Below are 14,306 nucleotides of genomic sequence, written 5' to 3'. Positions count from 1 at the left end.
TCAGAAATATAAGAAATTATAATGTTTTATATTTTAAAGATGTTCTATATTCAAGTTGCTTTTAGTTGGTAGTGTGTATTAATGTTTAAGTTGAACAATAAACATTGAAAGTTTTCAGTGTCTTCCCATTACATAATTCTGGCAGTGGAACAGTAATTGAGTTGAAGAGACAACTAGAGCTGCAATGTTGATTTGATCAGTCAAAAACAACAATTTACCGGTGATTGAAATAGATATAAAAACAGAATAAAGAATATAAAAAATAACACATACACATTCACATACACACATACATTCTATACACATTATATACATACAATTCAGCTATTTGGCATTTATTATTAATATATATTTTTTGTATTTTTTTTCTTCCTGAGAGTATTTTGCATTTTACGGATATTGTACAAAGGAGAAAATATATTTTAGCATGTTAAATAGGTTAAATATGTTGTTGCATGTAGTAGTATGAACATCAATGAATAAATATATTTAAATATATGCAAATATATACACAGTATAGTAAAAGTGGTATGGCATAATAATAAAGTGCCTATATTGGTGCCTATAGATTCCTTAGGTCTTTTAGCTTCATATGATACCAGTATCTCCAGTATATTCCTAAAAGTGAGCCCACTACGCTAAAAATGGCGAAAATTATGACACCACGCCGGCCGTTGGAATGCTAAATATGGATACTTGGCGGCCATGAATCGATAGAACATTGCCATGCAAAATATCGCAATACTATGCTGTATACATTTTTTCCCCACCTCTAGTATGTGTGTATGTCAGTGTTCATCCTCACATCTTTGGCTTCCAGCAGATCCTTGCAGCGTTCATTGCGGTTGGAGTGAGGCGCCACCTGCTGGTTGACACATGTGTGAACTCTGCTGGATAAGATGGTCATGGGCACACTGGAGTAAACGGTGCGCTTCAGCTCCTTGGCGATCTGAGTTATCTGCTTGTGTGTGCGAGTGCCAAAGAAAATCTTAGGAATCTTCTTTTTGCCATCTTTGTCTTTGGCCTTCACGTCCCCTTTGGGTGAAGCACACGAGCACCGGGAGCAGGGTTCAGGGTTCTGGACAGAGAAAAGAAACAAATGCTGAGAGGTAGTTTAAAGTAACTGACGTCGAGTCCCGGATATGGTTCGGTTAATGGCACAATACCAGAAACTGTCATATTTATGCTGATTAAGTAGTCCTCTGCAGTTGTGCTGATTATATATTCTATCCTTCCCAAAATCAAACTAAATTGGGTGATTGGAAACTTGGTCCAGAACCATGTCTATCTGAGGAAAATGGGCAAGCCAAGTATGGAATAATAGTTTATTTAATGTAAATAAATAATTGTGAGGTAACACTCCTCAACTAGTATATGCATTTAAAATCAGCAAATACAAATTTAATGAAATTAGTATGGTAAGTATGCATTTATCTGTAATTCAACTATACAAGTGATGTCCGCAATAATCACCAGATATCCTGATCTATATTGCATTTCACCCAGTAAGTAACACTTTATTTGAACTCGTAAGACACTGAGGTTTCCCTCATTTACAGTGATGACGAGTTCATTTACAAACAGTACAGAAATACAAATTCAAAATGCAGATAACAGACAAAAGTAAATAAACAAGTAAAAATGTAAAAATCACGGGGCATTAAAACAAAAGGCTGACTTCCCAAGTTCACTCAAACTGTGAGAGTTTGAGTGTGTCAAATAGTGTCCATGATTCCAATCATGAAGTCTTGTTAAGTAGGGAGGAACTATTCCAGTGATGGCTTTAAAGATAAGATAGGTACTAGGGATGGGCGTTTGGAAGAAACCTGCCAACTTGAACTTGCATCTATAACGTTAACAATCAATTAGTCGATTAATCGCTGCATGTATACACACACAAAATAAAAGATATATACACAGTATGCAAAAGCCTGTTTTGATAACGGACCATTTTATTTTGAAAGGACGAAAAGAGACTCGATCCTGTCGATCGTTAAACGTCAAGGAGTTCACCGTTTTATGTTTTAGCCCCTGAAGAGGCATGAAGTTAGTTTTCACAGTAATCTTGCCTATTTAAGAGTGTCTTGTGTTTAAATAACTTTTGGATCAAATTAAACTTAGTAATTCAGGCTATCAAGGTTTTGATACAGTAAGATAGTTTTGCTTAAATAAATCCTCTGTGCGTTTTATGATTGTGATTGCAACTTTCAGTTTTCAAACTGGAGCTTTATCCAACTTAATCCTCAGCTCATTGGCTTATTGACGTACGGCCGCAGAACTGAACGCTTGCCTGTGTTTCAGTTCAGTGATACTGATACGCAGTCAGAGATAAAATTTAAGATAAAAAAAATACACAGATCGATTAAAAATGTCATATGATCGACCACATTCTTAACTACCATTTATCGATCATCGATTGATTATTCCCATCCCTAAGGTACCAGTGTTTCTTTACCCTGTTTGCCGGAGAAGGCCAGCCCACTTTCAGTCTTTTAGCATGATCCAAAATAGCAATATGTATTTAGAGATGGCACAAAGTCTGTGCAGCCAACACCTTCAACTCTGCACTGGTTGGTGTGCTTGTTCCAATAAAACTATGAGCATAAATCTGTTACCAACCACCCTACCAATCCACACTATGGTGGCAACAACAAATACGCACATTATCTATTTCTGAGGCCTAACCATAGGTTCTTTTTATGCCGGATTCCTAGCAGTGTGTTTTAAAGCTTTAAAGTGTTAATTTGATCACTGCGTCTCATGAACACACGCATCACAGTCATTAACCCTCCTGGTATGGCCGTTTTTTCAGGAACAGCGATACCCAGGGCATGTTTAATTATCCAAAAGTGTCAGAAACTAAAGAATATGTCCCAATAAACATTATTTATATTTCATTATTAACTCTCAATATTCTCAATGAGAATAATTCACTCGTTTTTCATTTTAAAAAATGCATGTTTAAAACTTTTTTTATGTACACTGGAAACACCTACATATAAAATACAATAGTTCTACATGACATTGAGTTTTTGAAATTTTTATTTTACATTTTTTCTTTTTTTTCTTTTATGGAATGATGTTTATAAATAAACACCTCTTCTGTTCAGGGTCAGATTTACCCAAACAGTAAATATGTAATATAATCATGCAAATATGTGAAATTAACCATTTCCATTTGTTATGTTGATTACACTTATTAAGCCATGAAGAAGAAATTCCATCCCGAAAAAAACACTTTTAACTAAACTTAAGATTTTTAAACTTTGAAATAGGTCAATTTGACCCGCAACATAACAGAATGGTTAACTGAGGTATGCAACATGCAACTAACAAAACGTGTTTTTCTCCATTGTTATTTTCTTAGTATACTGAGAGCTAAACTACATTTATCCTTTCAGTGTATTAAGATACAAGCTAAGCTACTGAATCATAACTATAATCCACTGTCTCTCACAGAACGTCTTGTATACTCTTTGGGAAAACACATGGAGAAGTATCAGGAACCTGCATCCATACATAAGGTGTCCTGTCACTCTCCACAAGACGACCTTTGGAGTCTGAAAGTTGATAGGCTGCCATTGTGGCAGATGAGAAAATCTAGCTGCTTTACAATTGGTTGTTCAGTGACATGGCAGATTCTTTTCCCCCTGCTCACAGGTGAAGTGTAGCCGGCGACGCTTATGAAACTGATCCTGCTTATGTGTTGAGCTCTTTTAAGTGTACTCTTTGACCATTCCGTGGCTCACAATCACAAGCTTCTCAAATAATACTGGACTATATATCATTTAAGAAAAATAAGTGTAACACTCATTTTCTCAGACATTTTTCATGAATTTACAGCATTATTACTAAGCCTCAATTATGCACAGACATGAGCTGACGTGGAATCGTGACTAGGGAACGTTCTTTTGTACTCTGGCTTCTCCAAGCATCTCTTCAAAGTTCTCCGCCTTCCTTGCTCATCCACTTCCGTGTAAGAATTATTGAATGTGCACGGACAGAGAAGAACTCATTAGCTCCATTTTGACAGTATCTGCAAAATTCTTTGGTTGTGCAAAGTAAGTAAATGAGTGAAGAAGCTGGATGTGGAGGTCCTGAGCTGGCATGGATAAACGAGGTCTGCTATCATGAGGCTGGTTGGATGTACAGGTACATCTCAATAAATTAGAATATCATAGAAAAGTTATTTATGTCAGTGATTAAATTATAAAAGGTGAAATAACACATTATATAGATCCATTACACACAGAATGAAACATTTCATGTCTTAATATATTTAATTTCTATTATATATATAATGATTATGGCTTACATTTAATGAAGACCTAAAATTCAGTGTCACAGAAAAATTGGAATATTACAAAAGACCAATTTTAAAAGGTATGTTTAATATGGAAATGTTGGCCTCTGAAAAGTATGTCCATCTATATGACTCAATACTTGGTTGGGGCTATTTGACTTGAACTACTGGAAATGGACTTTTCCATCATATTCTAATTTATGAGATGCACCTGTAGGCCTACTGACAAAATCTGGAAAACAACACTGGAGATAGCTTATGCTCGTAAAATTAACATTCAATTCATAAGCAAAAGTTCTGGTGGACACTCTTACAGCTCCCTGAAAACCTGCAACATTTATGGCATTGTGTTGTGATAGAACTGCACATTTTAGAGTGGCCGTTTATTGTCACCAGCCTAAGGCACACCCGTGTATCAATCATGCAGTTATATCAGCATCTTGATATTCAAAATCCATCAGGTGGATGGAAAATCTTGGCAAAGGAGAAGTGCTGACTAATGTTGATTTTACCAAATTTGTGCACAAAATTTGAGAACACAGCTTTTATATAAATTTGTGGAAAAATAGGAGCAAAAGCAAAAAAAGTGTAGCATTTATAACTTTGTTCATCTAGTATGGTAAAATGTCTGATGGTTAGTATGACCATTTAAAATTTGAATTATAATTAAAAACATGTTTGATTAACAACAGTTGGAAAAGGTGGGTAAGTTTTGCGTCAATGAAAACATGACAGAAGGTTTTTTTGGCCTCCTAAGAGGGATAAGTCTGAAGTGTGGTTGTACTTTTATCCTTTTTTATAGGAGTGCTGAGGGAAACTCGTCCTCATCTACAGTGACACACTGCAGCAGGCATTTCAATGAAATGCTGCTTATGCATCCTTTAATGTTAATGCATATTTGATTTGGTTTCCTTATGTTTACACATGTTACTTACTTTATGTTTATGCAAACAAAAAGTGCTGCTTATTTTATTTTTGGTATTCAATATCCAACAGCTATCTCATTGTGTGCATCAGTATGTTTTATCATTACCCACTTCTATAGAAGTCTCTTGAATTAACATCACAACAGAACTGTCTGTTTTCACTACAATCACACTATAGGTAATGTTTGTAAAGAGGACTGTCCACTCACCATGTCCTAAGAATGAAATAACAACAAGTTGGTGACATCATAAAATTAACCCCCAAATGGCAGTTTTACTGAGATAGATTTGATATTGTAGCTGACGTCATCACACCAAAAGGTCCGCATTTGTTAAAAGGAATCTGACCCCTTTCTTCAGGGCTTACCATTTGCTTTAATATTAATTATTAATAATACTATGAACATAACTCACAAGCTTGGCTAACAAGTTTATCCCGAAATCCTCAACAAATTACCTGCATGGTTCCACATAAGAATGAATGGCATGTGTTGTCACGCATCACAACTTATGATGGGGATCAGAAGGTAGCACTTCTGATGACAGACGAGTGGCTCCAGTTACCTGGCGGCTCATATTTTCCAAGCATGTTTGCCCATCAACTATTACAATGTGTGATGGAGTGTAGGCCAAAGAGAGCCCTTAGAGAGCTGTCTCTCAGAGTTAAGAGGGATAACGAGCCCTGAGCCCATGTGAAAAATAAACAGAGGTGCTGCAGGGCCCCAACACCAGTTCAAGTTACCTTTCTCCTCTGGAACAGTTACGCTCCAAAGCCTGAGCCCTGAGCCCGATCACCTTACCTGCTGCTGCCACATTAAATAGAGCCATCCAAATATCCTGCCCCAAGATGGCTAATAATTACTTATTCATTGGCAGGTGGGGGGAGGAGGGGGGAGGCAGGGGCAGTGGAGAAGGGCCTGCTGATGAATAGAGGCCCTTGTCAAAAGCTGCAGCAGGAAACAGCTGACACAAGAGTATCCTCTTACGCACCTGCCTCCCGAGATGCCAGGACAACAAGGTTTCAGGCCTGGCCTCACAGCCCAGAGTAGACACCCCCTCGAAAGGAATGCAGATAACTGGCGAAAGGGGCAAACGGGACGCCAGCTCTGCTCGCAACAAGAACATACTGGCTCTTTCAGCAGAGAACAATTCCATCAGTGTTGCAATTAGCAACGACAATGCTCTCACCTTTTCTTTAAAACAACATCATGGAAGTGTTTTCTTATTTACACAGCATTTACAGGTGAAATGTAAATGACAGGTGTACTACTACTACTTAGGTAGTAGGTTTAGGTTTGTGAAGTTTTTTTCAGGTATACCAAGTTACTTTGATACATCTACACAGCCATGTGTAAGCGTACGCGACAGCTAAAGCTTTCTTGAATTGACAGAACAGAGGTCAGTGGTGTCACTGAACACCTGAGAATATTCACAAGTAGGCTTCTGTTGCTACACTACCTGCCAACGCCTGAGAGATGGAAATCTCACACTCCAGGGGGGCAGTCAGAGGGCACTGAGGGGCCGCAGGCAGTGGATCACTTAGGTATCACTGGCGCCTCTCACTGGACGCCAATTTGCTCCTCATTCCACAGCTTTCGCGGCATTGGAATTCACTCCAATAAGGGTGTGCTTCAATAGCCAATACCTCAGAAGACATGACACTGAACACCTCCACCTCCCAATATGACTACACCATGCAGGTAGGGGGCCCTGGCAAATATCTGCCCTCCAAAGCACCTGTTTATCCCTCGGGCGCAGTAACCAGCGGGTGAACCCCATTCAATATTTATCCCCGTGGCTTTCACAGATCAGCGGTCCAGGCGAGGCAAACCCTCTTAATTAAAACTGGAGCTTGCTTCAAAGGGCCCCATTCAGGCCATCAGTCAGCGCTCGTGGGACAAAAGAGCCAGGGTCATGTAGCTGCAGAGAAACCAGAGACGGACGTGCTTTTTCGACTTCACTTTCCCTCCTCCTCTTTTTCCACCTCTAACTATCCGCAGCTCTAAATCCAAGCCACACACCTGTGGCAAGTTAAAAAACGTAGTTGTGAGAGTGAAACCATTCCCGTGAGCTGCCTTCTGAAAGCCTTCTATGGCTGAGCATGTCTACCGATTATAGCTAACCTCATGGTCTTTGGGACCTGGAGAGAACTCAAGAACATGGATTATTCACCAGAAACAGCTTCAACAACATGGTTACACCTGATACACCTAGTTTGGTTGCATCAAAATGCACTAACTAAACTAATGCAGACCAACTGAACAGCCCTGTAATAAATCTAGAGCTGAAACAACTAGTCTGTTAATTGATGATCCACAGAAAACAAATCAGCAACTACAACTTAATTGATTATTCTTTTAGCAAATTTCTCAAGCAGAAATGTTAGAAATATACAGTTTTTCAAAGTTAAGGATAAGGAGCTTTTCGTTGTTTTACAGTGGAAAACACTTGAAATGGACAGCATCACAATATTTACTGGCTCACTTCCAATTCTTCTGCCTTTTTCATCACCAAAGGCCCGGCTCTGTGCTCCTCGCTCGCTCACCACCTGCAGATATCAGCGAGGAGCTCTGGGCATTATCAAACTGCTTGCCGAGTGTGGCTTCAATCACAGATGCTTTCCTGTGAACATTGGTTTTTGAACCATCTCCATCACAAGCATGTGACCATTTTCCTCATTGTTTGAGTAGACTAACACAGGTCACCTGAGAAAACTTTGCCAAAGCAGCTCCAAGAGATCTTTTCTAATCCAGCAGGTTGAGAGAAGCAGACGCTGTACAGCAGAGTTTCACTGCTGCATCTCGTTGGCTCAGTTTTTGCAGTTTGTGATAAGGTTTGAGCCAACGATCCCATCATTATAGGGCTGGGTGACATATCGATATATTTTTTATATCGATATATTGCCCGGCCCTATGATTTTCAAATGTGATATGGAATTAGACCATATCGCATATATTGATGTAGTTAAAGAAAAAAAATATTTATATATAAATGCTGCCCTTACTAGGGTTTGTCATATTTAGTTCTTTTGAAAAGTTGGTTATTCTTTTCTCATATAATTTTATTTATTTCAGAAAAAGACTGGCCTATTTTATTTCACAGGCTATTTTTATTTAAGATATTTTTTTTATTTAAATGTGCACTTAATGGAGCGTTGATTTTTTTTAAAAGGTACTCCTGTTATACAGTATTTATATTCACTTAAATAAATGGTTTCAATAAAACTACTTGGGACATGTCATATTTGACTTTGCGATAAAAATATCGGGACATATATTGTATATAGATATTCATCCTAAATATATCGGGATATGACTTTTGGTCCATATTGCCCAGCCCTACATCATCATCATCATCATCAATTTCAATATGCATGCAGCACCAGCCTCCTGTAACCAGATGTAAAACAGACAAGTAACCACAGGTAAAGCAAGTAATCAAAAACATACTTTTGTCGGACCATAGGCTAACACGTATTCATTGGCCTCCCTGTTCAATTATGCCAAGATGACTCTTTCCAATGACTGACACCAGAGAGGTGGCTGCCTGAAAACTCAATATGTTTTTGTGACACAAAGATTTGAGAATGCACCCCTATCCATTTGCTGACTGCAGGCTGAGAGAAACGTATAAAAAACCCTGTAAGCTGTGGTTCTAACCCCATATTGCATAGGAGTTGCATTACATATTTAAGTTTGTATTTTACTATTTTGTGTCATTATTATCTGCACTGTTCGAATGTGTGTCATTTTGGGCCTATAAATGTTGAAACTTTAACCACAGACTTTGTCAATTTTGTGGAGTATACTGACACCAAGTGGTAGTAGTGAATAGTACAATTGACCCCACTGATAACCAGTGGTGGAAAAAGTATTCAGATCCCTTACTTCAGTAAAAGTACTAATACCACACTGTGAAATTACTCCACTACAAGTAAAAGTCCGGCATTAAAAACTACTGAAGTAAAAGTACAAAAGTATCAGCATCAAAATGTACTTAAAGTATCAAAAGTAATAGTACTTGTTACGCAGAATGGACCCACTCAGATTGTTTTATATATATTCTAAATATAATATTACATTATTTGTACTGATGCTTTTATGTAAGCAGTGTTTTAATTTTGTAAAGATAGGGCTCATTGAATTACTTAATATACGTTATAAGATTTAATTTAAAATCAAATCACTTTAAATGTATCATGTTTTATGTTCAATCTCAACCTGTAAAGTAACTAAAGCTGTCAGCTAAATGTAGCAGAGCAAAAAGTACAAGATTTGCCTAAAAATGTAGTGGAGTACAAGTATAAAGTTACATCAAATGGAAATACTCAAGTAAAGTACAAGTACCTCAACAGTACTTGAGTAAATGTACTTAGTTACTTTCCACCACTGCTGGCATAGTGAACCAAGATAAAAAGTGGTCCAAATTTAGCTGTTATTTACACTGTTGTGTCCAATTTACTGTATTGAAGTATCCAATTGGCCGTGCCTTATGCTGGCTCACAGAAATGTCTTTACTGCGGCGTAATTAACAAAACCAGTTACACCTGTGCTTTTCCTGCTACAGCAACTCAAATGTCTGCCCCGGAGGGAACAGTTCATACTATTAATTCATCATATAATTCATTGATTAATTCATTTTTATTAAAGATTTATGACTAGGAAAACTTGACTTACAGTGCTGCATCTCATATTAAATCACCTTCAGATGATGTACAACACTTCTATGTGGCATCTACTATTGACCTGCCATCTCTCTCTAAACCCCCCCCCCCCCCCCCCCCCCAACTAAAAAGAGGGGTGGAGTAGAAGATTCTATTCATCATATCTATCTTTTATCTGTAAAAGCATGAAATGTCTGTGTGTGTGTGTGTGTGTGTGTGTGTGTGTGTGTGTGTGTGTGTGTGTGTGTGTGTGGCATATCTCTCTGACCGTTAGTCAGACTGACCTAAGATTTCATATATGGCTTGCGCATGGCACGAAGTTGTGCATCCTCGATTTTGAAGATTTATGAATTCATTTTTCAAAATATCATTATTTAGGTAGGACGTATTGCGACATTGCACTGTTTTTCCCCTTTTAGGGGAGCTCCGCCCCATTGTGTGATAGGCCTACACCTGGTCAGTACCCTAATTTGCTCTGGATTTCCACGCCTGACTCATCTCATCTGTAAGTCTATTTAGCCTACCTATCTTTCAGAGTTTTAAAGTGCGCTGCAAGGTTTGATTTTCCAATAATATTCGAATACTTTCCAGCGAATATCAATGTTCAATGTGTATGTGCTGGATGGTTGGCGTACCTGATGAAAAGTAAGTGCTTTATGGAGTTACAGACGTTGTAGTGGTCTGCATAGCCACAATATATGAAACACAATAGTTATCAATCAGTCTACACATTCCACAACACACCTCATAACCCTTCCTCACATTATTCACATCCATCTGTTTGTGCTGCATGTAAACTTATTCCCTCCTATATCTGTGTCTGTATATATGTCTAACCATGTTGAATGATCAAGTTTCTTTTTCTTAAAATAACTATTTCTGTGTCTCTTTAAATCTCAATGTACATCCATGTATTACCCAATATACACTTTGTATATTAATACTACGCAAGAGTATTACACCTCATTGTACATCCCACTTTCACACACAACCTCATTTGGCCATAATTGAAAAATGTACTTAATCTCCCACTATACAAATACATACTTCCTACGGGCACTGCACTAGTGAAGGATAAATACAAGATGCGTGTATTGTTGATCAATTTGGTCAAGTAGACTCCACACACTTTGATCATCAGCTCTACACCCCACAGGTAATCATTAAACACTCACACACTGATTTTGACTTGTCATTGTAGGAAAAGCACAGATAGAATATAGCTATAGCTACTAACATTATAGTCATTTATATTATGGTTACAACATTTCAGGAATCTAAAAAGTTGGAAATTTTTCATAGGAATTAACGGGAATTTATGAGAATTAATGGGAATTAATGGGAATAAACAAGAATTTATGGGAATAAAAGGGAATTTATGGGAATAATAGTTGGGGAAAATGTATTTCAGTAATAATGTAATAATAATAATAGTGAACTCTACATTCATGGTTTTGTTGCTCAATGAAAGAATTGATAAACAATAAATATAATAATAATAAAATACTTTGAACCTTGAAATACTACTTACCTTATTACTAACCTTGAAATACTAAATTGTATTATTTTTGCATGGATGTCTGCTTATGACAAAACAAAATGTTTGTATTTATGTTTGGATGTGATGCAGTTAGTTTAAATTACTCCCAATTTCAAGTTAATTTCCATAATTTACCATGAAAAGTTTCTGATTTGGAATATTTCCAAAATTCCCCAGTGTAACTTCCCTATGGAAAGTTTCTGGAAATTTACCAGAAATGTTTCAACCCTTTTGCAAACCTAATTTATATTAACAACGCCTCTGTTCTATTTAAGTGTCCCAGTAAGACACCACAGTGTGACAATAAACAAGCACACAAAGTACCAGCACACTGACATAAAGCAGCTTAAATTAATTAACACATTTATTTTAATTAAGCATGCTTTTCTTGCTATGACATGTTAATATATCTTCCTCCTATCCAAATGTATGAATAACATTTCCCACCCATGTATCAGTAAAGCCATATTTCTGTTGGAGTTTACTTACGCAGAAAGATGAGGACAATCCTGCTGCTTGGCTGTTTGGTTCTGTGGTCCAACTCTTAGGACCAGAAGGTTCATTTTCTGGATCTAGCTCATCATCTATGAATATGACTCCTTTGTCCAGACGCTGCCTTTTACGGCTCTGAGGAACAAAAACAGATTCTTTACTCCACTGAGCTGCACATTCCTCAACCAGTTTACAAAAAAAAAAAAATCACAGACAGCTTGTTGATTATCCACTCACATTCTTTCGATGCATGTCATGTCATTTTAATAAGGTGTGCCTAGCTAACAGGGGGCGTAATATATAAAAAACTTTTTTTTGAAGGAAGCAATATATCATATCATGGAAGGATTTGACTGTTCTTTGTGCATTTATATTAATAGAAAATATTTTAATTCACACAGAGGGCAGAGGAACATGATTTTTTCCACAGATTATCCGTCTCTAAATGTATTATTTTCATGATATAGTGACAAAAACAAACCTATATAAAAGTTATTTGATACAGAATAAATTCAGTATGAATGTACGACAGTAAATGCAAAGCATCAACAGCTACCTTGTGTTCAACAGAGCGAATGCGTTTCCTGTCTGGCTGGAAGTCATCGTCCTTGTCCTGGTCAGAGCTCAGGGAGGACTGGAACTTCTCGGACAGACGAGAAGCTATAGACGGTTTCTTGGGCTGTGATTCCGCTAGTAATGGCAACGGAAAACACCAAGTGCAGTCGATTAGAAGACATTATACAACTTCAAACAGGCAACATAACAATAACAATATTGTATTTGCAGAATGGATGCATCAGGTACTTTAATTTGTCAGGTATTTAATTCACTGGATAAGCCAAAACACAGGAACTCCAATCTCTGGTTATTTATAATTGATTTATAATAGCTTTTCAACTCATATTCCAGCCTGATGCTGTGGCCCCTGTAATGAAAGGTGGTGACCTCCAGCTACAGGCCCATCAGTATCTCTACTACATTATCAAAAGGTGTTTGAAAAACATGTTGCAATACAATGCGTGACTATCTCAACAACAGCCTTCACACTGCACACGATGCAATTTGGAACAAGGGCTAATTAGTCGACAGAATCAGCTCAAAGCTACTTCAAACAACAAGTTAAGACATCAATGCACAAAATAGAGGTTGAGTCACGATACGATATCATTGCCATTTTAAGCAATTTGCGATATGGTGAGTATTGTGATACAATATAAATAGATTTAACTGTTTTTTTGTGTCCACAAAATTAGATTCAATCAAGAATTGTTTTGTCAAAAAAGAGAAAATTCTCAGTTCTGAATTTGGAGGCAGCCATGTATGTATAGAGGAGACTTGTGGGAACCCAGAGAGCCTACTTCCATTGAGATAGCATGACGTCACAGGTCACATGACTACTTTGAAAATCCCCATAAAATATCATGAAACATAAAAAAAAGCCTAACTTTGCAGCGTTATTTCGTCATCTTCCTGACACGATTACAGTGAGAGTGAAACAACTGCTGCAAATGTCTGTTCACAGTACATGATGGTGTGAGGTCAAGTTGATATATATATATGGAATCAAAGAGAATATTAATTAACAGTTTCAATAACCCACTAGTGTAACCAGTGGATAAAGATTCATTGAACTGAGGTGTGAATCAGCGCATCGGCCCCACGATACGATTTTATCCCGATACTTGAGTCACGATACGATATTATTGCGATTTTAAGCATTTTTGCGATATGGTGAGTATTGTGATACATTATATTGCGATTTAACTGTTTAACTGCATTTTGTGTCCACAAAATTAAATTCAATCAAGAATTGTTTTGTCAATTAAGAGAAAATTCTCGGTCTAATCATCTCACTTCAGTCTTTTTATTTCTCCACAATGAGAGTCAAGCCCACAGACTGACCAACAAAGTATTCAGTCAAACTGAACTGAACTGATATCAAACATGTATGGACGACAACAACTGCAGCATTTTATCAAATTCCAAAACTTTAAGCTTCACTGCTCTGATTTTTTTTAATGAAACATAAAAAAGACGAACTTTGCAGCGTTATTTGGTCAACTTCCCGACACGATATCCTGATGCACATGGTAAAGTTAAAGCTAACCTGCGGCAGGTATAGACAAGCTATAGAAACTGTAGCCTAATAAATTGTTTATTAATATTGATCCTGATGCACATGGTGCCTATATATTCCTTAGATCTTCTCGTTTCATATGATACCAGTGTCTCCAGTATATTCCTAAATTGGAGCCAACTACGGCCTCCAGAACGGCGAAAACTGCACGCTGTTGGAACGCTAAAAATGTATAGTTGACGGCCATGAATCAATATAATATTGCCAAGCAAAATATCATGATACTATGCTGTATTGATTTTTTC

The 14,306-nt window shown here is 37.3% G+C and overlaps 1 protein-coding gene across 1 annotated transcript in view; it reads right to left on the bottom strand.

The window, feature by feature from the left end:
• brip1 (BRCA1 interacting helicase 1) overlaps positions 1 to 14,306 on the bottom strand; it is a 95,105-nt gene that overhangs the window by 76,686 nt on the left and 4,113 nt on the right. Inside the window, exons 5-7 of the mRNA XM_059331994.1 lie at positions 12,481 to 12,614; positions 11,922 to 12,059; positions 806 to 1,078 (exon numbers count right to left, since the gene is read on the bottom strand). Coding sequence (XP_059187977.1) covers positions 806 to 1,078; positions 11,922 to 12,059; positions 12,481 to 12,614 — 545 coding nt within the window. The remainder of the gene's footprint in view (positions 1 to 805; positions 1,079 to 11,921; positions 12,060 to 12,480; positions 12,615 to 14,306) is intronic.

Source organism: Centropristis striata, chromosome 4, assembly GCF_030273125.1.
Source record: "Centropristis striata isolate RG_2023a ecotype Rhode Island chromosome 4, C.striata_1.0, whole genome shotgun sequence".
In the NCBI taxonomy this organism is placed as follows: Eukaryota; Metazoa; Chordata; class Actinopteri; order Perciformes; family Serranidae; genus Centropristis; species Centropristis striata.
The sequence above is the reverse complement of the archived record's forward strand: the minus strand, read 5'-3'. Positions and strand labels throughout refer to the sequence as shown.